At 40.5% G+C, this 24,375-nt stretch overlaps 1 protein-coding gene across 2 annotated transcripts in view; it reads left to right on the top strand.

The window, feature by feature from the left end:
• The window catches only part of COG6 (component of oligomeric golgi complex 6), a 113,488-nt gene extending 89,786 nt beyond the window's left edge, over positions 1–23,702 (top strand). Inside the window, exons 18-20 of one of the 2 annotated variants that reach the window (XM_070409135.1) lie at positions 439–492; positions 10,241–10,320; positions 16,599–23,702. In XM_070409135.1, coding sequence (XP_070265236.1) covers positions 439–492; positions 10,241–10,320; positions 16,599–16,746 — 282 coding nt within the window. In that variant the 3' untranslated portion in view covers positions 16,747–23,702. The remainder of the gene's footprint in view (positions 1–438; positions 493–10,240; positions 10,321–16,598) is intronic. The other variant, XM_070409136.1, reaches the window with a different exon arrangement.
• Positions 23,703–24,375: the final 673 nt, after the last annotated feature.

The following is a 24,375-nucleotide window of genomic DNA, read 5'->3' as shown; positions in this document are numbered from 1 at the left end:
ATCAGCCTGCAGCCCCTCCCCCTGGCCAGCTCCACCCCCAATTGGCACCACCCACACAAATCGGGGGTGGGGCTGGCCAGCCAACCTCCCACGGCAGAGCCCCTGGCTGCTGACCCCTGATCGGTCCCCCCACCCCAATCGGGGGTGGAGCCCACCAGCCAATCACCCTCGGCCCCTCTCCCCAGCCAGCCTGGCCCTGATAGGGCCCTGATCAGGGTGGCCGGCCGGCTAACCTTCTGCCATCTCCTCCTCCCGACAGGCCCGGCCCCAATCCACCTGATTGGGGCTGGGCTGGCTGGACCCCACCCATGCACGAATTCATGCCCTGGGCCTCTAGTATTTTATAAATGAACTGAAATGCATAGCATGTTTTTTGTATTTTGTTTCCTTTTCTTTTTTGTTTGTTTGTTTATTTATTTATTTATTTATTTATTTTAGGGTTCTTTAGCTAATTTTCCCAACCTAGATTCTGTGGCACTGAAGGCTGCAATGGTAAGTCCATAATAAAGCATTTCAATATAGGTTTCCTTACGGAACATTATTCTTTTTAAAAATTTATTATAATTTTCGATTACAGTTTACATTCATTGTTATTTTGTATGAGTTTCAGGTGTACTGTATAGTGATTAGACAGTCATATACTTTACAAAGTGATCCACCTGCTATTTTAAGTATCTGCTTGCATGATAAATAGTTATTACAATATGCTGTACTTTACATCCCCATGACTGTTTTGTAACTAACAGTTTGTACTTCTTTATTCCTTCACCTTCTTCAACCAGCCCGTCAGTTCCCCTCTCCTCTGGCAACCATCAGTCCATTTTCTGTGTCTATGAGTCCATTCCTGTTTTGTTTGTTCACTTATTTTGTTCTTTAGATTCCATGTATGAGTGAAATCATATAGTATTTTTTGTTTTCTGTCTGACTTATTTCACTTAGCATAATATCCTTGAAATTCACCCATTTTTCAGATGGTAAGATTTCATTCTTTTTTATGGCCAAGTAATATACCATTGTATATATCTACCACAACTGTTTTATCCATTCATCTTTTGATGGGCACTTGGGTTGCTTCTGTAGCTTGGCTATTATAAATAATGCTGAAATGAACATATGGGTGCATGTATCCTTTTGAATTAGTTTTTTGGGTTTCTTCCGGTATATACCAGAAGTAGAATTGCTGTGTCATAAGGCAGTTTCATTTTTTAATTTTTTGAGGAACTTCCATACTGTTTTCCTTAGTGGCTGAACCAATCTGCATTCCCACCAACAGTGCATGAGGGTTCCTTTTTCTCTACATCCTCAACAACACTTTTTTTGTTGATTTATTGATGAGAGCCATTCTGACGGGAGTGAGGTAATATCTCATTGTGGTTTTAATTTGCATTTCTCTAATGATTAGTGAAATTGAGCATTGGCTTCTCTATGTTGTTGTTTTTGGAGAAGTGTCTATTCAGGTCTTTTGCCTATTTTTTAATTGGATTGCATGGGGTTTTTTATTTTTATTTTTTGGTGTTGAGTAGTATGGGTTCTTTATAAATTTTGATATTAACCCTTTATCAGAAATAGAATTGGCAAATATCGCCTCCCATTCATTAGGTTTTCTTTTCATTTTGTTGATGGTTTCCTATTCTGTGCAAAACCCTTTTAATTTGATGTAGTTCCATTTGTTTAATTTTTTTTTGGTTTCCCTTTCTGAAGGAGATATGACAGAAAAAATAATGCTAAGAGAGATGTCAAAGATTTTGCTCTTTGTTTTTTCTTCTAGGAGTTTTATGGTTTTGGCTCTTACATTTAAGTCTTTAATGCATTTTGATTTTTTTTTTCAGTATATGGTGTAAGAATGAGTCTAGCTTCATTTTTTGTTTTACATGTATCTGTCTAGTTTTCCCAGCACCATTTACTGAGTAGACTACCTTTAACCCATTGTATGTTCTTGTCTCCCTTTTCATATATTAACTAGAGGCCCGATGCACGAAATTCATGCACTCGGGGAGGGGGGGTGTCCCTCAGCCCGGCCTGCACCCTCTCGCAGTCTGGGAGCCCTCGGGGATGTCTGACTGATGGCTTAGCACTGCTGTGGAGGCAAGAGAGGCTCCCACCACCACCGCTGTGCTCGCCAGCCATGAGCCCGGCTTCTGGCTGAGCAGAGCTTCCCCTGTGGGAGCGCACTGACCCCCAAGAGGCAGCTCCTGTGTTGAGCATCTGCCCCCTGGTGGTTATTGCATGTCATAGCTACCAGTCATTCTGCCATTTGGTCAATTTGCATATTAGCCTTTTATTATATAGGATTGGTTATATACATGTAGGTTTATTTCTGGCTTCATTCTCTTCCATTTATCTGTGGTTCTGTTTTTATGCCAGTACTATACTCTTGATTACAATAGTCTTTATATAGTTGGATATCAGGTAGCATATAAATTTTAGGATTATTTGTTCTAGTTCTATGAAAAACGCCATTGATTTTTTGATAGAGATTGCATTGAATCTGTAGATTGCTTGGGTAGTATGGACATTTTAGTGATATTAATTCTTCCCATCCATGAGCACAGTGTACATATGCTTACATTTGTTTGTATATTTTTCAGTTTCTTTAATGTCATAATTTTTTGAGTACAGGTTTCTTACTTTCTCTGTTAGATTTATTCCTAGGTTTTTTTAAAAAATGCAATTGTAAATGGTATTGTTTTCTTACTTTCCCTTTCTTATAGCTCATTATTGGTATATTAAATTTCAACCAATTTTTGAGTATTTAGTACATTGCTACTTGACTTTATTTATGAATTCTAGTAGTTTTTTGGTAGAATCTTTAGGGTTCTCTATATACAGTATCATGTTATCTTCAAATAAGGACAGTTTTACTTATTCCTTTCCAGTTTGGGTGCCTTTTATTTCTTCATGTCTGATTGCTGTGGCTAAAACTTCCAATACTACCTATCCTATATAATAAAAGTGTAATATGCAAATCGACCAAACAGCGGAATGACCAGTCACTATGATGCACACTCAATGCAGGAGTTGCCCTCTGGTGGTCAGTGTGCACCCACAGGGGAAGTACTGCTCAGCTACAAGCCGGACTGACAGCTGGCAAGCGCAGCGGCCCACTTCCGCAGCAGCGCTAAGGATGTCCGACTGTAGCTTAGGCCCGCTCCCTGTGGGGAATGGGCCTAAGCCGTTAGTTGGACATCCCCCTAGGGCTCCTGGTTTGCGAAAGGGCGCAGGCTGGGCTGAGGGACCCCCTCCCCCCAATGCACGAATGTCGTGCACCGGGCCTCTAATATATATATAAAAGCTTAAGCGACCATTATGACCTAATAACCGTAACGACCAGTTGATCAGTCACTATGTTGCACACTGACCACCAGGGGGCAGTTGCTCAATGCAGGAGCTGCCCCCTGGTGGCCAATATGCTCCTGCAGCCCACCTCCCACGGACCGGTCCCTCCACTGGCTAACCTCCCATGGCCCCTTCCACCATCTCCTGGCTGGCTGGCCACCCTCCTGTGACACTCCCACCTTCCCTGGCCAGCCAACCTCCCACAGCCCCTCCCCCCATCCAGCCCCCCACATTGGCCTCAGTCAGGGGGCTGGCTGGTCACCTTGCTGTGGTCCCTCCCTCTGGGCCCTGATTGAGGGGGCCAGCAGGCCAACCTCCCGTGGTCCCTCCCCCAAGCCGGCTGCCCCCCCCCCCCCCCATAGGCCTCAATCGCCAGCCAGACCAAGGGACCCCACCCGTGCATGAATTCATGCACCAGGCCTCTAGTGTTGAATAAAAGTGGTGAAAGTGGACATCCCTGTCTTGTAACTTATCTTACAGGGAAACATTTTTAGTTTTTCCTTATTTAGTATGATGTTATCTTGCGGGCTTGTCATTAATGGCCTTTATAATATGGAGGTATGTTTTCTATATTTCCATTTTGCTGAGAGTTATTCCCATAAATGGGTGCTGGATATTCTTAGATGCTCTTTCTGCATATAATCCTGTGATTTTTATCCTTTGCTTTGTTTATGTAGTGTGTCACATTAATTGATTTGTGGATATTGAACCAATCTGGCATCCCTGGAATAAATCCTATTTGATCATGGTGGGATCATCTTTAGTGTATTATTGGATTTGATGTCCTAGTATTTTGTTGAAGATTTTTGCATCTATGTTCATCCGAGATATTGACCTATAATTTTTTTTTTTTGGTAGTGCTATCTAGTTTTGGAATTAGGATAGTGCTGGCCTTGTAAAATGAGCTTGGTAGTCTTCCTTCCCTCAAAATACTTTTTGGAATAGTTTGAGAAAGGTAGATGTTAGTTTTTCTTTGGAACCATTCATTCCAGGACTTTTGTTTATTGAAAGGTGTTCTTTTTTTAATCATATTTTGCTGGTCATTATCAGTCTGTTCAGATTTTCTATTTCTTCTTGATTTAGTCTTGGAAGAGTGTATCTTTCTAGGAATTTACCCATTTTTCCAGATAGTCTGATTTTTGACAGATAATTGTTCACATTATGTTTTTTATAATCCTTGTATTTCTGTGGTGTCAATTGTCACTTGTATTTCATTTCTGATTTTATTTACTCTGCTGTTCTCTCTTTTTTTTATTAGTCTGGTTAAAGGTTTTTTAATCTTGTTTATCTTTTCAAAGAATCAGTCTTCGGTTTCATATATATAATAATAAAAGCGTAATATGCTAATTAGACCAGATGTCCTTCTGGATGACCTTCCAGACGATGCCGGGGCTGCAAGTGCCAAGGCAGCAGCCGCGGTTGCGAGGGCCAAGCCCCTTGCACAAATTTTGTGCAACAGGGCCTCCTCTAGTATGTGTGTGTGTGTATGTGTGTGTGTGTATATACACATACACATATCTATCTATATATCTATATCTATATATATATATCTGGTATATTTGTTAGACTCTATTTTGTTTATTATTATTCTGAATTTTATTATTTCCTTATTTCTAATTACTTGGTCTTTGTTTGTTGTTCTTTTTCTAGTTTCTTTAGGTGTAAATTTATATTGTTTATTTGAGATTTTTCTTGTTTCTTGAGATGGGAGTCCTCCTAGGACTGCTTTTGTCGTGTTCCATAGATTTTGGGTTGTTGAGTTTTTCTTTTCATTTGTCTTAAGGCATCTTTGGATTTCTTCCTTGATCTCCTTGTTAACACAGTCCTTGTTAGTAACATGTTATTTAGCCTCAATGTATTTGTGTGTGTGTTTTCAGTTTTTTTCTTGTAATTTATTTCTACATTCATTGTGTTGGAGAAGATGCTTTATATGATTTCAATCTTTTTAAATTTATTGAAACTTGTATTGTGGCTTACCATGTGTTCTGTCCTGAAAAATGTTCCATTTGCACTTGAAAAGAATGTATATTCTATTTTCTTGTGAAATGCTCTGAGAATATAAATTAAATTCATCTGGTCTAAGGTGACATTCAAGGCCCTCCTTTCTTTGTTGATTTTCTGTTTGGAAGCTTTATCCATTGATGTCAATGGGATTTAAAGTACCCTACTATAACTGTATTAATATTGTTCTCTCTCTTTATGTCCATCAAAAGTTTCTTTTATATAGTTAGATGCTATATTGTGTCTTTAAATGTTTACAAGGGTTATATTCTCTTGTTGGATTGATCCCTTTATCCTCCTTTGTCCCTTATTATAACCTTTGTTTTTAAGTCTGTTTTGTCTCATGTAAGTATTACTAAGTGAGCTTCCTTTGTTTTCATTTGCATGAAATAACTTTTTCTATTTCTTTACTTTCAGTCTGAGTCTTTCGATCTGAGATGGGTCTCTTGTAGATAGCATATATATGGGTCTTGTTTTCTTATTCAGCTACCCAATGTCTTTTGATTGGAGCATTTAATCCATTTATATTTATATTATTTTATATTATTTTATTTTTAAACTAGAGGCCCAATGCACGAAATTCATGCAATGGGCTCGGTCCTCGCAGCCATGGCGGCTGCCTCGGCCCTTGCAGCCGTGGTGGCTGCCTTGGCCCCCTGGCTTTGTCTGGAAGTTTGTCTGGAAGGTCTTTTGGCTGTCCAGTCTAATTAGCATATTACACTTTTATTATTATAGATCCTCACCCAAGGATATGTTTTTATTGACTTTAGAGAGAGAGGAAGGGAGGAAGAGACAGAGAGAGGAGGGGGAGAGAGAGCGAGAGAGAGAGAGAGAGAGAGAGAGATGAGAAACATCAATCAGTTGATTCCCATATGTGTCCTGACCAGATATGGGACCCACAACGTAGGTATGTACCTTGACCATGAATCAAACCCAGTCTTTTGGTGTACTGGACGACACTCCAACCAACTAAGCCACCCAACTGGGGGTAATACATTTACATTTAATGTAATTATTGATAGGTACATATTTATTGCCATTTTATTATTTACATTTACTGTATGTTCTTATTTTCTTCTTCTTAAAGAAGTTTCTTTATCACTTCTTACAATACTGGTTTGTTGCTGATAAACCCCTTTAGCTTTTTCTTGTCTCAGAAGCCCTTTATTTCTTCTTCAATTTTAAATGATATCATTGCTGGGTAGGGTAGTCTTGGTTGTAGGTCCTTGCTTTAATCATTTTGAATATTTTGTGCCAATTCTTTCTGAGCTGAAAAAATTTCTATTGAGAAATCACATGACAGTCTTATGGGAGCTCCCTTATAGTTAATTAATTGTATTTCTTATGCTGCTTTTTGAACATTATTCTTAATTTTTTTCTGTGTAAGTATTTTGCATTTGGTGATATTTTTTTTATCTCTGTATTCACACTGGCTCCAATAATAATGATTGTACATGGATTCCTTCTACTGAGGAAGTCTGATGAAGGCATACATTTGTAGTAATATTCTATCATACCCCAGTAGACTCTTTATTTATGTTTAGTTTTTGTTTTGTTTTTTCATTTTCAGAATTTTACTCTTAACCTAATGGAGAAACAGAAATGACAGACACGAAAAAGTTAGGCTGTAACATTCTAGACTTTCTACTTATTGTCAGTGATCTTTGGCTTATGGTTTTTGACTTCTTTCTTAGATGATACCTGAAATTTGATTTAGGTCTTAAAGTACTATATTACCCTTCATTGTTAGACTCAACTGAATCTCCACATTATTGCTTTTCAAGTGAAGACCTTGCTTGCACATCCCTTTCTGTATGAGCACCACTTTTTATAGCATGTCCATGCTTATGTATATTCTTTGTATGCATATATATTCTTTGCATCCAATTCCTCTATTGGACTATACTCATTTAGCTCACAAAATGATCCCTTTTGGAAGACTTATGATAATAACACTAATAATAATAATAATAATACCAAGTATGAATAATAACAGCCATTAACTTTATTGAGCCTGCTAAACGTTTTTCAGATGTGAACTCTCTATTCCTTCTAACAACCCCATTCAACCCAGTACTTATGCTCTCTTTTTTATTATTATTACTTCTTAAAGTATTACAAAGAGTATTACACATGTCTCCTTTTTTCTCCCCCTTGACATTCCCCTGGCTTCCCCTACCCCCCAGTGTCTTGTGTCCATTAGTTATTCTCATATGCATGCATATAAGTCCTTCGGTTGATCTCCTACTCCCCCCAACCCTCCCCAGGGTTCCCACTGTAGTTTGACATTCTGCTCAATGCTGCTCTGCCTCTGTATCCATTTTTGTACATCAGTCTATAATGTTTCTTATTATCCATAAATGAGTGAGTTCATGTGGTATTTTTCTCAGCTTCCCAGGGGCCATCTCAGTCTCACAGGGGCCATGTCAGCCTCACAGGGGCTGTCCCCGCCTCACAGGGGCTGTCCCAGCCTCACGGGGGCCATTTTAGCCTCACAGGGGCCGCCTCAACCTCACCGGGGCCGTTTCAACCACACCGGGGCCGTTGCAGGCTCACCAGGGCCGAGTACTTACACTCTTAACTACTGTACTATGTTGCCTATCCTAAGTGTTTAAATACTCACATATACTCACTACCACAATAGTTTGACTTTAATAAATAATTCTCTTAGATTTTTTTTATTTTTTATTTCCAGGGCTTTCCTTTCTATCACCTTACAGAGATAATTTAACTGAAAATAAAAGGATAGGCTCAGTATACCTAACAAATGCTAAGAATGCATAGCTGATAATATTAATATTAGACAAGGTAGATTTTAAAAAGAATAAATGAGATGAATAGGAACATTATGCCATGATAAAAAAAAATATATAGAAGTAACATTTATAACCTCTATATGTGAAACATAAAGTAAAAATTTAGAAATGCAAAAATTCTTATTATAAAACATTCAAATAAAAATAAATTAAAATGAATACATTTTAGATTTATTTTAAAAGATAAGTTTCTTAGAAAGTTAACTATATAGTTGCCATACTACTCAGTGATTCCACTTTAAGATATTTACCTCCCCAAAATGAGGACATGTCTACACAAAGATCAGTAACCATAATTAGTACTCAATAAATGTGTTTTCTCCCTCTGTTTCTTCTTCTACCCAACACATATCCAGTCTATAATATAAACCCACAAAATATATTTAAACCCCTTACAAATTCTTATTTGCCCTCTTTTAAACTTTGAAAATAATTCTTTTTTAAAATCCTCACCTGAGGATATGTTTTTATTGATTTTTTGGCGAGAGAGGAAGGGAGAGAGAGACACACAGAGCAGAGATAGAGATAGAGAAAGATGAGAGAGAGAGGAGAAAGAAACACTGATTGGTTGTCTCCCATATGCACCCTGTGTGGGGATCAAACCCACAGCCTAGGAATGTGCCTTGACCAGGAATTGAACCCACATTCTCTTGGTGTACAGGACGATGTTCTAACCAACTGAACCACTTGGCCAGGGTGAAAATATTTATCTTGGATACATTATGTGTCATTAAAGAAACAAAATCTGGATTGAGTTTGGTTTGTGATCTATCATTTTATATATAACTGTCTGTTGCCTCCACTTGGATGCTTCAATTCAGCATCTCTAAAACTGAACTCTTCTAACTCTTCCCCAGCCCCACCCTCAATCCCAGGTTCTTCCAAGTGTTCTTAACCCACAATGGTAAGAGCATCTATCCATTTATTATATCAACAGTTACTGACCAAGTATCTGCAGTTTTCTAGGCAACATACTAAGAATTGGGATGACAAGAGACATGATCTAGTAAAGGATGCAGCTATTACACAACTAAATAAATGTCTAAATTATACAGTTATAATTTGTGATAATACTGTGAATTAAATTATACAGATCCAAAATTTGAGAGCCAATCCCTTCATCCTATCTCTAACCAAATCTTGATAATTTTACTTTGTAATTCTCTCAAATTTTTCCTCTTCACCTTTATTGCCCTATAGACTAAGATGCTGTAGTAGTTCTCTATTTATTGTCCTTGCAACTACCATTACAAACTTCCAATCCATTCTTCTTGTTATAGCCAGATTATTCCCTTACTTCAGTGCTTTCCTAGTGCTTTTACAGTCAGAATTGAAATCCTTTGAAAAAGCATACAAGTTGAACATTAACTATAAGCCATTCTCTTTCTGTCCTTAAGCCTTCATGCATGCTATCCCTGCTCCCTGAGTCCCCCACCACACACACATACACTTACTTAATGTCTATTCTTAAGATCTTACTTAAAATGTCAAACATACAGAATAGGTCTGTTCTTCTGATTTATGCTTTTATAGTACTTTGGTTTCTTCCTTACTAGCATTTAACACAGTTTGTAAATATATATTTATTTACATTATTATTTGTTTACTACCTCTCTTACTAGGCCATTAGCTCTGTGAGGGTAGGGACTGTCCTCTTTCACTCACCATTATATTTACATTACCTAATATAATACGTTTCTAATGATAGATGTTTGATAAATATTAGTTGAGTGAATAAATAACAAATACAATGGATTTAAGAAAGTAAGGTAGATTTGAAATCCAATGACTTTACTTCTTGCTAATATTATTGCTCAAAAGCTTGGTGAGGGAGATGAAAATTAACGGCTAAGGTTCAGAATTTTAAAAGTAGGCATTGCTGGTTATTGAATACTTTAAAAAGTTGACATTTTTAGGGAGTTTAGTTAGAATATTTAAGGAAGTAACTCATTTTGATCACAAAGAACTTGTTATTTTGAATATGGAATTTTGCTTAATATTTAACCCTTAAAAGATACGGTAATATATTTTGAGTTGTCTGTTAGGAAATATACATACTTTATTTTACATTTCTCTGTTTCATTTAGGTTCAGTTTGATCGTTACCTATCAGCCCCAGACAACCTGTTAATGCCACAGTTGAACTTCCTTCTAAGTACCACAGTAAAGTAAGTATATCTTGGTTCCAATTAGTTGGTAAAGATTCACATATTTTTAAATATTAAGCACATTTCTTTGAAACAAAATTATTTTCATTAAGAGGAAAGTTACTATTGAAGATCTATAGTTCTCAATCATTTTTTATTCCTCAACACCTCTAAGAGAGCAGACCTTACCCTGTTTGTACTTATTTCTTACATGCATAAAACTCCAAAATCTCTATTTAGTGAATTATTTTTTAAATCAACATGAATGTAATTGGAGCTATGTAACCATAATACCAAATTCCCATATATTAACAAACATGTCAGAGTGTCATGGACTATTCATTGTGTCATGCAGATAAGCTACTTTATAGACTGTTTTTGACCTATACAGTTTGTCTAGATATATTATAAAATTGTTCAGTATTATATATTTATCAGGAATGTGTTCAGGACAAAGAATTGTAAACATTAAAACATTATGTTATTACTAGAGGCCCAGTGCACGAATTCGTGCATGGGTGGGGTCCAGCCGGCCCAGCCCCAATTGGCAGATCGGGGCCGGGTCTGTCGAGAGGAGAGACAGCTGGAGGTTGGCCTGCCAGCCACACCCTTGATTGGTGTGGGGAGGGGCAATCAAGGGTGGAGCTGGCTGGGGGGAAGGGCCATGGACTGATCAGGGTGGTGGGGACTGATCAGGGGTGGGGCCAGCCATGGGGAGGGGCTGTGGGCGGTGGGCCGGCTGGCCCCACCCCTGAATGGGGTGAGGGGGTCGATAGGGGGCCAGTGGCCTGGGGGAGGGGCTCTGGGTGGTTGGCTGGCAGGCCCTGCCCCTGATCAGAGTATGGGGGGCCGATTGGTGGTGGAGCTTGCTGGGGGGAGGGGCCACGAGTAGTTGGCCGGCCAGCCCTGCCCTTGATCAAGGTGGTGGGGGCCCATCTTGGGTGGGGCTGGCCAAGGGGAAGGGCTGCAAGAGGTTGGCTGGCCAGCCCCACCCCCTATTGGAGTTGGGGAGGGGGGCGATCAGAGGCAGGGCCAGTTGAGGGGGAAGTGCTGTGGGCCAATCTGGGTGGTGGGGGCCCATTGGAGGCAGGGACTGCCAGGGGGAGGGGCTGCGGGAAGTTGGCCGGCCTGCCCCACCCGCTGATCAGGCCAGTTTGCTGGCCGCAGTGGGTGTCATAGCCACTGGTTGTTCTGGTTCTTACGGTGTTCCGGTCACTGGCTTTTTATATATAGACTAGAGGCCCGGTGCACAAAAATTTGTGCACTCGGGGGGGGGGGGAGGGGGGTCCCCCAGCCCAGCCTGTGCCCTCTCGCAGTCTGGGACCCCTCGGGAGATAATGACCTGCTGGCTTAGGCCTGCTCCTGGGTGGCAGAGGGCAGGCCCAATCCCTAGGTACAGCCCCTGGTCAGGCTGAGAGCAGGGCCGATTGGGGAGTTGGGGCGCCGCCCCGTCATGCACAGAGCAGGGCGGATCGGGAGGTTGCGATGCCACCCTCAGTCACGCTCAGGGTACGGCCGATTGTGGGGTTGGGGCACAGCCCCCTGTGACACTCAAGGCAGGGTCGATGGGGAGGTTGTGATGCCACCCCCTGTCATGCACAGAGCAGGGCCAATCAGGGGGTTGGGGCGCTTCCCCCTATCACTCACAGAGCAGGGCCAATCAGGGGGTTGAGGCGCTGCCCCCTGTCACGCACAGAGCAGGGCCGATAGGGGATCTGGGACACCGGCCCCTGTCACACACAGAGCAGGGCCAATGGGGAGGTTATGGCTCTACCCTGTCACACACAGAGCAGGGCCCGTGGGGGGGAGGGGGGGTTGGGGCGCCGCACCCTGTCACACACAGAGCAGGGACGATCAGGGGGTTGGTGCGCCGCACCCTGTCAAACACAGAGCCACAGGGCGATCAGGGGGTTGGGGAGCTCCGTCCTATCAGGCACAGAGCAGGGCTGATCAGGGGGTTGGGGCACCTTCCCCTGTCACAAACAGAGCAGGGCAGATAGGGAGGTTGTGGCCCCTCCCCCTGTCACACACAGAGCCACAGGGCCATCAGGGGATTGGGGAGCTCCCCCCGATCAGGCACAGAGCAGGGCTGATCAGGGGGTTTGGGCGCTGCCCCCTCACGCTGATCCCGGTGCCAGGAGCCTCGCTGCTCCACTGATCCTGGTGCTGGGAGGCATATTACCCTTTTACTATATAGGATAGAGGCCTGGTGCATGGGTAGGGGCTGGCTGGTTTGCCCTGAAGGGTGTCCTGGATCAGGGTGGGGGTCCCCACTGGGGTGCCTGGCCATTCTTTGTGAGGGGCTGAGGGCTGTTTTCCGGAAGCGGGTGACTGAAGCTCCCAGCTGCTCCTTTTTTTCTTTTTCTTTTTTTTTTATTCTGGGCCAGCTTTAGCTCTGAGGCCTTGCTGCTGAAAACATCGATACAATGTTGCGGTCTGGCTGGCTGAAGCCCGGCTGAATGAAAGCCGGTTTCTGGGGTTTTGTTTAGCTTCTTATTTGCAACATAGTACATAGTTGCTTAGAGTTGCAGCTGAGAGGCCGGCAGCGGCAGGCGGGGAACGTTGGAGTTCGCCGTCACTGGAGCAAGCAAGCCTCCCTGCTCACTTCAGTTCATGGCTGCCGGCCGCCATCTTGGCTGACAGTTAATTTGCATAAGGATATGCTGATTAGCCAATGGGAAGGGTAGCGGTCGTACGCTAATTACCATGTTTCTCTTTTATTAGTGTAGATAGATAGTTTGAAGAAAGTGAGAGATTATATTGTCTGAGTTTCTTAATTTTATGAAAAATATTAAGCCCTAAGTGGTTTGACTCAGTGGATAGGGTGTTGGCCTGCAGACTGAAGGCTCCCGGGTTCGAGTCCAGTCAAGGGCACATGCCCAGGTTGTGGACTTGGTCCCCAGTAGGGGGCATGCAAGAGGTAGCTGATCAATGATTCTCTCTCATCATTGATGTTTATATTTCTCTTCCTCTCCCTTCCTCTCTGAAATCAATAAAAATATATTTTTTAAAAAAGACCTGATTCTTAGAAGGGTTCAATAAGCCTTTGGCCTCTTTCTTGTCTGCATCTCTGTTCTGCAGCGCTCAGATTGAAGTTCTAACCCTAGGCTTGAGCCAGTCTTCATGTTATCTTTTGAAAATTTGTTCACATCTCTTTGTCCTTGAAGGGTCCCGGATTGGAAAGGTTGCAGGCTGGGCTAGGGGAACCCCCCTCCCGTGTATGAATTTCGTGCCCAGGGCCTCTAGTCTATCCTATCTAATAAAAGAGAAACATGGTAATTAGCCATACATGGTAATTAGCGGTACCCTTCCCATTGGCTAATCAGGGTGATATGCAAATTAACTGCCAGCCAAGATGGCGGCCGGCAGCCATGCACTGAAGCGAACAGGGAGGCTTGCTTGCTCCAGTGACGGAGGACTCCAACTTTCCCCGCCTGACTTGCCGGCCTCTCAGCTGCTACTCTAAGCAACTATGTTACAAATATAGAAGCTAAACAAAACCCCAGAAACCTGCTTTAGTCAGCCAGGCTTCAGCCAGCCGGAATGCAACATTGTATCAAATACAGAAGGTAAACAAAGGCCAGAAACCTGCTTTCAGCAGCTGAGGCCTCAGAGCTAAAGCTGGCCCAGAATAAAAGAAAAGAAAAGAAAAAAAGGAGCAGTTGGGAGCTTCAGTCACCCGCCAGCCTGAAATCGGCCCTCAGCCCCTCAGCCAGACTGGCCAGGCACCCCAGCGGGACCCCCACCCTGATCTGGGACACCCTTCAGGGAAAACCAGCCGGCCCCCACTCATGCACCAGGCCTCTATCCTATATAATAAAAGGGTAATATGCAAATTGACCCTAAGAGCAGAACGACTGGGAATGACTGGTCACTATGACACACACTGACCACCAGGGGGCAGATGCTCAATGCAGGAGCTGTCTCCTGGTGGTCAGTGTGCTCCCACAGGGGGAGTTCTGTTCAGCCACAAGCTAGGCTGTTGGCTGCCAGCATAGCGGTGGTGGCGGGAGCCTCTCCCGCCTCAGCAGCACTAAGGATGTCCGACTGCAGCTTAGGCCTGCTCCCCGCTGGCAAGTGGACATTCCCCAAGGGCTCCCAGGCTGCCTTAGGGATGTCTGACTGCCAGCTTAGGCCGGATCCCCTGGGGAGCGGGCCTAAGCCAGCAGGTGGACATCCCCTGAGGGGTCCCAGACTGCGAGAGGGCAGAGGCTGGGCTGAGGGACCCCCCCCCCCCCCAGTGCACAAACTTTTGTGCACCGGGCCTCTAGTATATATATAAAAGCCCAGTGACCGAACGTCGGAACATCCAGTGGCTATGACGTGCACTGCGGCAGCCAACTGGCCTGATCTGGCCCCAATCGCCACACCCCCTCCCGCCAGCCTGGCCCCCAGTTGGCCCCCAACACCCTGATCAGGGGTGAGGCTGGCCAGCCAACTGCCCGTGACCCCTCCCCAGCTGGCCCTGCCCCCGATTGGCCCACAACATCCCAATTGTGGGCAGGGCCAGCCAGCTAGTCCCCTGCTGCCCCTCCCCCCCACTAGCCCAGCCCCGATTGGCCCCGGGCGGTCCCCACCTGTGCACTGGGCCTGTTCAGAAATATAAAACCCTACCCCGCCACCAATCAAACCCAACCTGCCAAAGGCTCCTGAAATCACAAAATTAGATCACTGATTCAGGCTAGCAGTTCAATGTGAGGAATTCACACCTTTCTCCTTCCCCTTGGACTCCACTTCTCAGAGGAGGCATGCACGGTATGGACGTGCAAATGAAAGCTCAGAAAAGTCACTTGTTTCGGGTCCTGTCGTGCATCCAGGCATCCGCCCTTTGCTGCGGCGGGATTGCAGGGGCCAGGCCGGGGGAGGGGTTGCCCGCCCTCGGCCTCTGCTGCAGCTGTTTGCACACATGTAATTAGCTCTAATTATCCCGGGCTTTCAGTTCACCAACTCCAGGCCTGGAAGCTGCGCTCGGGGTGAACGTGCCTGCAGAGCCACTGCTCCACCTAATGAGTCCTCTTGCCGGTGCTGGGAAGCTCTATTCCTGTTCACAGCAACCTGTGTCGTGTGTCTGTGTTTGCCCAACTGTCTACACAGTCACTATGTGCTTGCTTGGGTATATTTTTGTGTGTCCTTGGTCGTGTGTCTACAATGGCCGCTGGGAAGGTTCTCCAGGCACCGTTGAGGAGAGGAGGGTTCTCGGGGCGGGAGGAGGGGGAAGGATAAACTGGTTCTCAGCTGCAAAGGAAAGAAGCGCTAACACCTGGCTCTCCCAACTGCGCGAGTCCTACATAAACATGAGCAGCAGCCAAGGCTGAAAATTCCTGGGATTTCGGATGTAACTGCCAAACCGAGGAGTCCTAGACTGAGCTCTGTCTACTCGGCCCCTGCGTCATTTCAAACCTCAGCCACCTGCGCTCCTCTCCTGCAGGTGGCATTGCCAGGGCTCAGAGAGGTTAGGGCACTCACCCTAGGCCAGTGATGGCGAACCTATGACACGCGTGTCAGAGGTGACACTCGAACTCATTTTTTTGATTGATTTTTCTTTGTTAAATGGCATTTAAATATATAAAATATCAAAAATATACATCTTTGTTTTACTATGGTTGCAAATATCAAAAAAATTTCTATATGTGACACGGCACCAGAGTTAAGTTAGGGTTTTTCAAAATGCTGACACGCTGAGCTCAAAAGGTTCGCCATCACTGGTGTAGGAGCTACAGGCAAACCTCAGAGATATTGTGAGTTCAGTTCCAGACCACTGCAATGAAAAGAGTATCACAATAAAGTGAGTTGATTTTGCCTTCATTTTATAAAAAGATGCAACATCTATGTAGCACAATGAAGCAAAACACAATAAAACAAGGTCTGTTAGTATAAGTGAAAAGGCAGATTATTTTAAGTGTTTCTGAGATTTGAAGTATTAATCAATTTGAATAATTATAAGCCTTTCTTTAATGTGTTATCAGTTGTGTTTGCAAAATCAATACATTGATGGTGGATCACAGTTTCTGTTTCTTGTTTATATATCAGGCACTGTTCCAGCCCAAAAGATATATAGCAGTGAACAAAATACAGTCCCTGCCTTCTTGAAACCTACATACTAATCAGGAAAATTTAACAAAGAAATACTAAATATAAATTTTTTATCCCAAAACCGAGATAGATAACTGGTAGCAGTATAATGATTTTTATCGATATGATAATTATGAAAATGAAATGCATTAATTCAAATGTAAAGCTTTCTTACAATTCTTAGTATTTTTAAATTATCTTTTCATATTTTGTTTGTTTATCAATAGAGAGCAGATCATCAAACAGTCTACTGAATTAGTCTGCAGAGCCTATGGTGAAGTGTATACTGCTGTGATGAATCCAGTCAATGAATACAAAGATCCAGAGAGCATTCTACACCGATCGCCGCAGCAAGTGCAGACACTTCTCTCCTGATTATATTATTTGAATGTTAGCAAAGTATTGCATCCCTAGAACACTGAAGGTTTTCTTGGTATTTAGTGTGTTAATCTTTACTTTGAAATTTGATAGTTACAGTTTTCTATGTGTCATAAGATTGTAAGTCCCCATAATTACTTTCTTTGGTCACAATATTGTGGAATTAAGTAACGTACTAGTATGTTGACCTGAATTAGTGTTGCTCCATTTCTACTCTCTATGTAGAGATGCTCTGTTAGCTGCTAGCTACCTCTCCAGCTCTATAGTGTCCCCTCTATTCTGGAATATGATTGTATGTAGTAGATGAAGTTAGAGGGATTTTTTTTTACAAGATTAGTTTTAAATTAACTATATGTAAAAAATTAGATTTAAGAATTAGTATGAGGATATGACCTAACAAATGTCTCTTTACCTAAAGATTTGTTTGCTTTCTCATTAGTTATGTGAGTAGGTGCACTTAAACTGAGGAGCAGAAATATACACTCAGCAAAAAGGGGGAAAGGAGAGGGAAAAAAATAATTTAAACAGTGTGGATTCCACTCTGCGTATGCCTTGGGCTTAATTCAATGTGAAGTTTAGCACTTAGAATGGGGTTTAGGTGTGTAGCATTCTGTGCTGCATGTAACTCTAGTATTTAAAGATAGATATTTGTTATACAATGTGAACTATAAATTCAACCATATACAAATTTTGTCTGATGTTCAAACCAAAGAAATAATGACCTACTCTTAACAGTGGAAGAAAAATGCCAGAATAGCAATTGCTAATTGACATTAATTGATATCTCTCTCCATGGTGGCCCCTTACCAAGAATGATTTGAGTTCTCACTTTAGAACTTTATCTATGAGTAATATTCAAAATCACTGTGTATTTTTTTAAAAAAATTTTCAGTGATTCATGTGACCTTGCTTTGTTAATAAGATTTTGAGAATACTTCTTATTAGCAAAATATCTTAATTTCTGGTAAATCAACCAAAAGAAGTCTTAAATTATAAATTAGAAAACCAAAGCATAGGAAAGTTGACTAGGTTAAGATATTTTGAAAAGTAGTAAGATAAAATTAACACTTATATTAAAATATACATAACAAATTAGTATTTGCAGGACATAGCCTATTCATCTCTCTGAAATTTATAATTATTTATATTAAATGATTCTCTTGGAGCAAGAAGATTATATATCATCTCTTTTGTATATTTTTAGACTTTTTCCTTCAATAACTTTGTGTGATATATAAAAGATAGAAAATAAAGTATGATGTAAATCAAGAGCTTTAATTTTATGTAATTTATTTTTACTGAGAAAAAGATTGCTGCCTTAGCATTAGTGAATTCCTTTGTTTTCTACAAAAAAAGCATATTTTGACCTTTTACCTAGTTTTCTGAAATAAAATACTAAACTATTTCTAGATCAGTTATCTGCTGTATTTTTATACATTTTGTTAAAGTATTTTTAGAAAGTATACTAATAGAAAGGGAAGTACAGTATAGGGTCAAATTGAGATAACCAATGGAAGGCTGATGTGGTGAATGTGGTATTAATATGATCTTGAGATCTAAGTCAAAAAAGGAGATTAAAAGTGTTAATCCATTAGTGTAACACTTTGATTTTCCATATACTTCATAGTTTGGATTTTGAACTGCTCTGATGTGGCATAAGTATAACCTTAGATAATGCATGCCAGCCTTTCCTTCAGAGAGAGGTATTTAACTGGCAAAAAAAACCAACTCTGTTTGAACTTTGCTGTATTTTTTTCTCTGGGCCTTTACCGGAACAAGTGAAGATTCAAGTTGAAAATGATAACCGAAATTTTAAAAATTAAATATAGGAGCTCAACAGCAGATTTGTGAAGGCAGGAAAAAGGATCAATAAACTTGAAGGTAGATCATTGAGACTGTCTAGTCTGAGGAACAGGAAGAAAAAGTAATGGAAAAAAACACACAACAGATCCTCTGGGACCTGTGGGATATCATCAACAGTATACAAACAATGGGAGTCTCCAAAGGAAAAGAGAGGAAGAAAGGGGCCGAAAGAATATTTGAAGAAATATTGGCAGAAAACTTTCCAAATTTCATTAAAAAACATTAAAATATATATATATATTTTTTTTTTTCAGAAAGTTCACCAAACTCCAAGTAAAATAACTCAAAGAGATACACAGATACACATCATAAGCTATCAAAAGCCAAAAAATAAGAGGGAATCTTGAAAACAAGAGAGTTAACGATCATGTGTGATTCTCAATAAGATTAACACCTGATTTACCACCAGAAACCATGGAGGCCAGAAGGCATTCATTGGATGATACATTCAAAGTGTTTGAAAAACAAAACTGTTAACTTAGAATTCTATATCTAGTAAAACTGCCTATAAAATTATAGGTGAAACCAAGACATTCCCAGATAAAAACTATTAGATCTTCCCTATATGAATGTTAAAGCGAGTCGTTGAGGCTGAAATGAATTGATATTAGACAATAATTAGAATAAACAAAACAAAGAATATCAAGGAAACAGAAGACTTCAGTGACACTGTAAAATATCTAGAACTCATAGATGTCTGTAGAACATTCTACTCAACAATAGCAGAGTACACATTCCTCTCAAGTACGAATGCTACATTCTCCAAGGTAGATCATATTAGGCCATAATCTAATTCTCAATAACATTTAAAAGATTAAAATTATACCAAGTATGTTCTCCAACTACAGTGTCATGCAATGAAAGATCAATGGCAAAGAGAAAATTTGAGAATGCATAAATGTGTGAAAATTAAGACACTCTTTAATAGCCAGTGGGTCAAAGAGGAAATCACAGAGGAAATTAGAGAAAACTTTGAGATGAATGAAAGCTTGGTGTGAAACAGCATACCAATTCTTGTAGGATGCAGCAAAAACAGTGCTCAGAAGGAAATGTGTAGCCTACGTTAAAGAAAAATAAGTTAACATAATCTTACACCATATAAAAGGGTAATATGCAAATTGACCCTAACAGTGGAACAACCAGGAACGACCAGTTGCCATGACACACACTGACCACCAGGGGGCAGACGCTCCATGCAGGAGCTGCCCCCTGGTGGTCAGTGCGTTCCCACAGGAGGAGCTTCGCTCAGTCACAAGTTGGGCTGATGGCTATGAGTGCAGCAGTGGTGGCGGGAGCCTCTCCCACCTCCTCGGCAATTGGATATCTCCCGGGGCCTCCTGGGCTGTCAGGGATGTCTGACTGCCAGTTTAGGCCCAATCCCCTGGGAAGCGGGCCTAAGCTGGCAGGTGGACATCCCCCGAGGCATCCCGGACTGCTAGAGGGCACAGGGTGGGCTGAGGGTCCCCCCTAGTGCACGAATTTTCATGCACCGGGCCTCTAGTCTTACACCATGAAAAACTAGAAAGAGAAGAGCAAAAGAAACGGAAAGAAAAGAGGAAATAATAAAATTACAACAGACAGAAAATATAGAATGGAAAAATATTTTAGCGAGTGGATGTGCTAACCATTCTGCAACACGTGGAGATGTGCTTGAATACAGATGTTTGAACACATAAAAAAGATGTTTAAAAAATTTTCTTACACAGCCTATTGACAAGAATGTTATTTTTGAGACTTTATAGCCTGGACTGACCATTATGTCTGTATGCATACAGACAAGTGTCTAAAGACACATGTAAGACAATGTTTCTAGGAGTGCTTCCTGCTCAGTCATTTTGAGAATAATGTTATTTCAGTTATTGGGTGTGCTTACCACTAAGTATTGCATGTAGAAAGTTGTTTAAATATATATGTAAAAATATAGAATAGGAAAGTTGTTTTTTTTTTAAGATTGAAAAAATTGACTATTCTTTTGCTAGACTAATCAAGATATCAGAGAAGACTCAAATTATTAAAATCTGGTGTGAAAGAGGAGACATTACTCTGAAAATAAATAGGATAACAAAATTATGCATAATTATATGTCAACAATTAGATGATTCAGATGAAATGGACAAATACCTATACAAACTCAAACTAGATTGACTCAAGGAGAAATAGAGACTCTACTAGTAAATTATAGCAAAGAGATTCAATCAGTAATCTATACACTTTGAACAACAAGAAGCTCAGGACCAGATGGCTCCATTGGTGAATTCTACAAAATGATTAAAGAATTCATAATACTAATCCTTATCAAATCTTCTAATATTAAGTCTTTCAATCCACAACAATATAATGTCTTTCCATTTATTTATTCACCTCTAATTTCCTTCAACAGTGTTTTGTAGGTTTCAGTGGATAAGTATTTCACTTCCTTGCTTAAATCTATTCCTATTTTATTCTTTGTGGTGCTACTGTAAATTGAATTGTTTTATTAATAAACCCATATAGCTATTGTCAGTTGATTTTTCAAAAGGCTGCCAAGACCATTAATGGGGGAAAAAATAGTCATTTTAGCAAATGGCACTGAAACAACTGGAAACTCATAAGCAAAAGATTCAAGTTGGCACCCAACCAGCATGGCTCAGTGATTGAGCATTGACCTATTAACCAGGAGGTCACTCTTCAATTCCTGGTCAGGGCACATGCCTTGGTTGTGGGTTCGGTCCTCAGTGGGGGGCGTGCAGGAGGCAGCCGATCAGTGGTGCTCTCTCATCTTTGATGTATCTCTCTCTCCTTCTCCCTTCCTCTCTAAAATCAATAAAATTATATTTCAAAAAAAATATTCAAGCCCTGACCGGTTTGGCTCAATGGATAGAGTATCGGCCTGGGGACTCAAGGGTCCCAGGTTCGATTCTGGTCAAGGGCATCTACGTTGGTTGCGGGCACATTACCAGTGGGGAGTGTGCAGGAGGAAGCTGATCGATGTTTCTCTCTCATCAATGTTTCTAACTCTCTATCCCTCTCCCTTCCTCTCTGTAAAAAAAAAAATCAACAAAATATATTTAAAAAAATATTCAAGTTGGACCCATATCTCATACCATATGCAAAAATTAAAATGGATAAAATATTTAAATATAAGTTTTTATAAAAATTATAAAACAGAAGGAAACAGATGTAAATCTTTTGGTCTTGTGTTAGGCAATCAATTTTCATCTTTTATATAATATGAAATTAAAATAAATACATAAGTAAAAAGCAGAGTTACATAATAATGCTAAAAACTTGGCAACAAGTCAGTTTTCATATTTAGTTAAATATGCTATTTAAAATATAGATAGGCCTCCATATGGTTATTTGGAGGCTACAACTGTATTTAAGCACAACTAGCTTGAAAATACATATTTATATCTCCTCAGAGAGAATGTGCTTTTGGAGATAGATAATATAATTATGTATTTTTACAGATCTAAATATAAAATTACTATAAATTAGCTAATAAGTTAATATAATAACCATATTCATAACATCATGCTAGTCCATTAAATTCAGCTAACATTAATGCCAATGAATGTTAAAAGTAAAAATTTTCCTAGCACTGATAATTTAATCAGTAAAAATAACTGATACTAAGCTTATAAAAATGAGCTGAATTGGGGAAAATTTTTGATAGGGCCAAAGGTTTTCTTATGAAATACTTGTGCTAGCTTTATGTCATTTTTGACAAAGTGTTTTGTCATTGTGTATTTTAAACAGTGAAAGTCCAAGCCAATGTAGGATTTTCAAAGTTTATAGCTTTGCTACCAGGAAATTTATTTAAATTCTATTTCCCTCAGTTTCAGGACCTGAAATTCTAGTGGAGCAAGCATTAGATTTTGGCCTGCAAAAAGCAAAATGACAAGAAACAAGAATGGTTTTTCTTGTGCAAGCCAGCATCAAAAGTTGGGTCTCCTGTGTTGAAATGCTATGAGCCTTTCTATGGGTATCATGTGTATGAGCATAGTTTGCAGGATTCAGACAAGAAAGAGCTGGCTGCTGTTTGCTATTCATGCCTCAAATGGAATGTAAAATGGCAATGAGGAATGAACTGAAGTAGAAAAATGCATTTGCCTTAGGAGCCAAATCTTAAAAAGGAAACCAAATATTTAATTAATATTCCACAGACTTGCAATGTGTATTTAATAGCCTACCAGGAATTGTTTTGCTTAAAAACTGTATTAGTTCCTTTTCATGGAGATGTAAGCAAAACAAGCATTCAAAGGCAAAAAGCTGTTGTTAAAAAACAAAAATAAAAACAAAAACAGCATATCAAAGTACCCTGTCTTTATTCTGAATCTTCAAAAGAGGAAAATTACTTATCCATTGAGTATTAACAAGTTACTAATGTAATAAATCATTTAATAATAAACCATAATAGATTATGCAGGTACCAAAAAATGTACAAATACATTCTTATGATTCACTGAGAGACTCTTTGCAAGTGGTAAGTCATTAGCCATGGTGTGGCTCTTGGTAACTGCAGATCTCTGGGAATGGTGCAGAATTAATGTTGTTCCCTACCTTCTGTGTGTGATAACTGTGGGGAATCTAGTGCCATCTCTGTCGTAAATCAAATTTCCAAAGATGTGGATACATTGCTGGATCTTTTTTTTTGCATTCTTCTCATACGTTTATTATTCCTGCACCAATAACAAATGTCTTAATTATTATAGCTTTAAAGTAAGTCTTGGTATCTAGTAGGATGTTCCATTTTATTTTCATCTAGACTGCCTCAAGCATTCTTGGCTTTTTGTTATTCCACTTAGGTTTAAGTATCATTTATATTTCTCAAACAGCAATTGGGAATATGGGCAGGATGATTTTGAATCTGTATATCACTTTGTGTAGAATTAATTTCTTTTTTTTTTTTTTTTTAAATCTTTATTGTTCAGATTATTACATTTGTTCCTCTTTTTTCCCCCCATAACTCCCCTCCTTCCAGCTCCCACCCCACCCTCCACCCTCACTCCCCACCCACTGAGTTCATCCATAGGTGCATGATTTTTGTCCAGTCACTTCCCGCATCTCCCACACCCCTTTTCCCCCAAGAATAGTCAGTCCATTCCCTTTCTATGTCCCTGATTCATTATAGTCACCAGTTCATTCTGTACATCAGGTTATTTATTCACTTGATTCTTAGATTCATTTGTTGATAGATGCATATTTGTTGTTCCTAATTTGTATCTTTACCTTTTTCTTCTTCTTCCTCTTCTTAAAGGATACCTTTCAGCATTTCATATAATACTGGTTTGGCGGTGATGAACTCCTTTAGTTTTTCCTTATCTGTGAAGCTCTTTATGTGACCTTCAATTCTGAATGATAGCTTTGCTGGATAAAGTAATCTTGGTTGTAGGTTCTTGGTATTCAGCACTTTGAATATTTCTTGCCATTCCCTTCTGGCCTGCAAAGTTTCTGTTGAGAAATCAGCTGACAGTCGTATGGGTATTCCCTTGTAGGTAATTGAGCCTCTTTCTCTTGCTGCTTTTAAGATTTTCTCTTTGTCTTTTGCTCTTGGCATTTTAATGATGATGTGTCTTGGTGTGGTCCTCTTTGGATTCCTTTTGTTTGGGGTTCTCTGCGCTTCTTGGACCTGTAAGTCCATTTCTTTCTCCAGGTGGGGGAAGTTTTCTGCCATTATTTCTTGAAATAGGTTTTCAATATCTTGCTGTCTCTCATCTTCTGGCACTCCAATGACTCTGATATTAGTCCGCTTAAAGCTGTCCCAGAGGCTCCTTACACTAT

Source organism: Myotis yumanensis, unplaced genomic scaffold (genome assembly GCF_028538775.1).
Source record: "Myotis yumanensis isolate MYYU_CA2020_CCGP unplaced genomic scaffold, mMyoYum1.0.hap1 SCAF_3, whole genome shotgun sequence".
Taxonomy (NCBI): Eukaryota; Metazoa; Chordata; class Mammalia; order Chiroptera; family Vespertilionidae; genus Myotis; species Myotis yumanensis.
The sequence above is the reverse complement of the archived record's forward strand: the minus strand, read 5'-3'. Positions and strand labels throughout refer to the sequence as shown.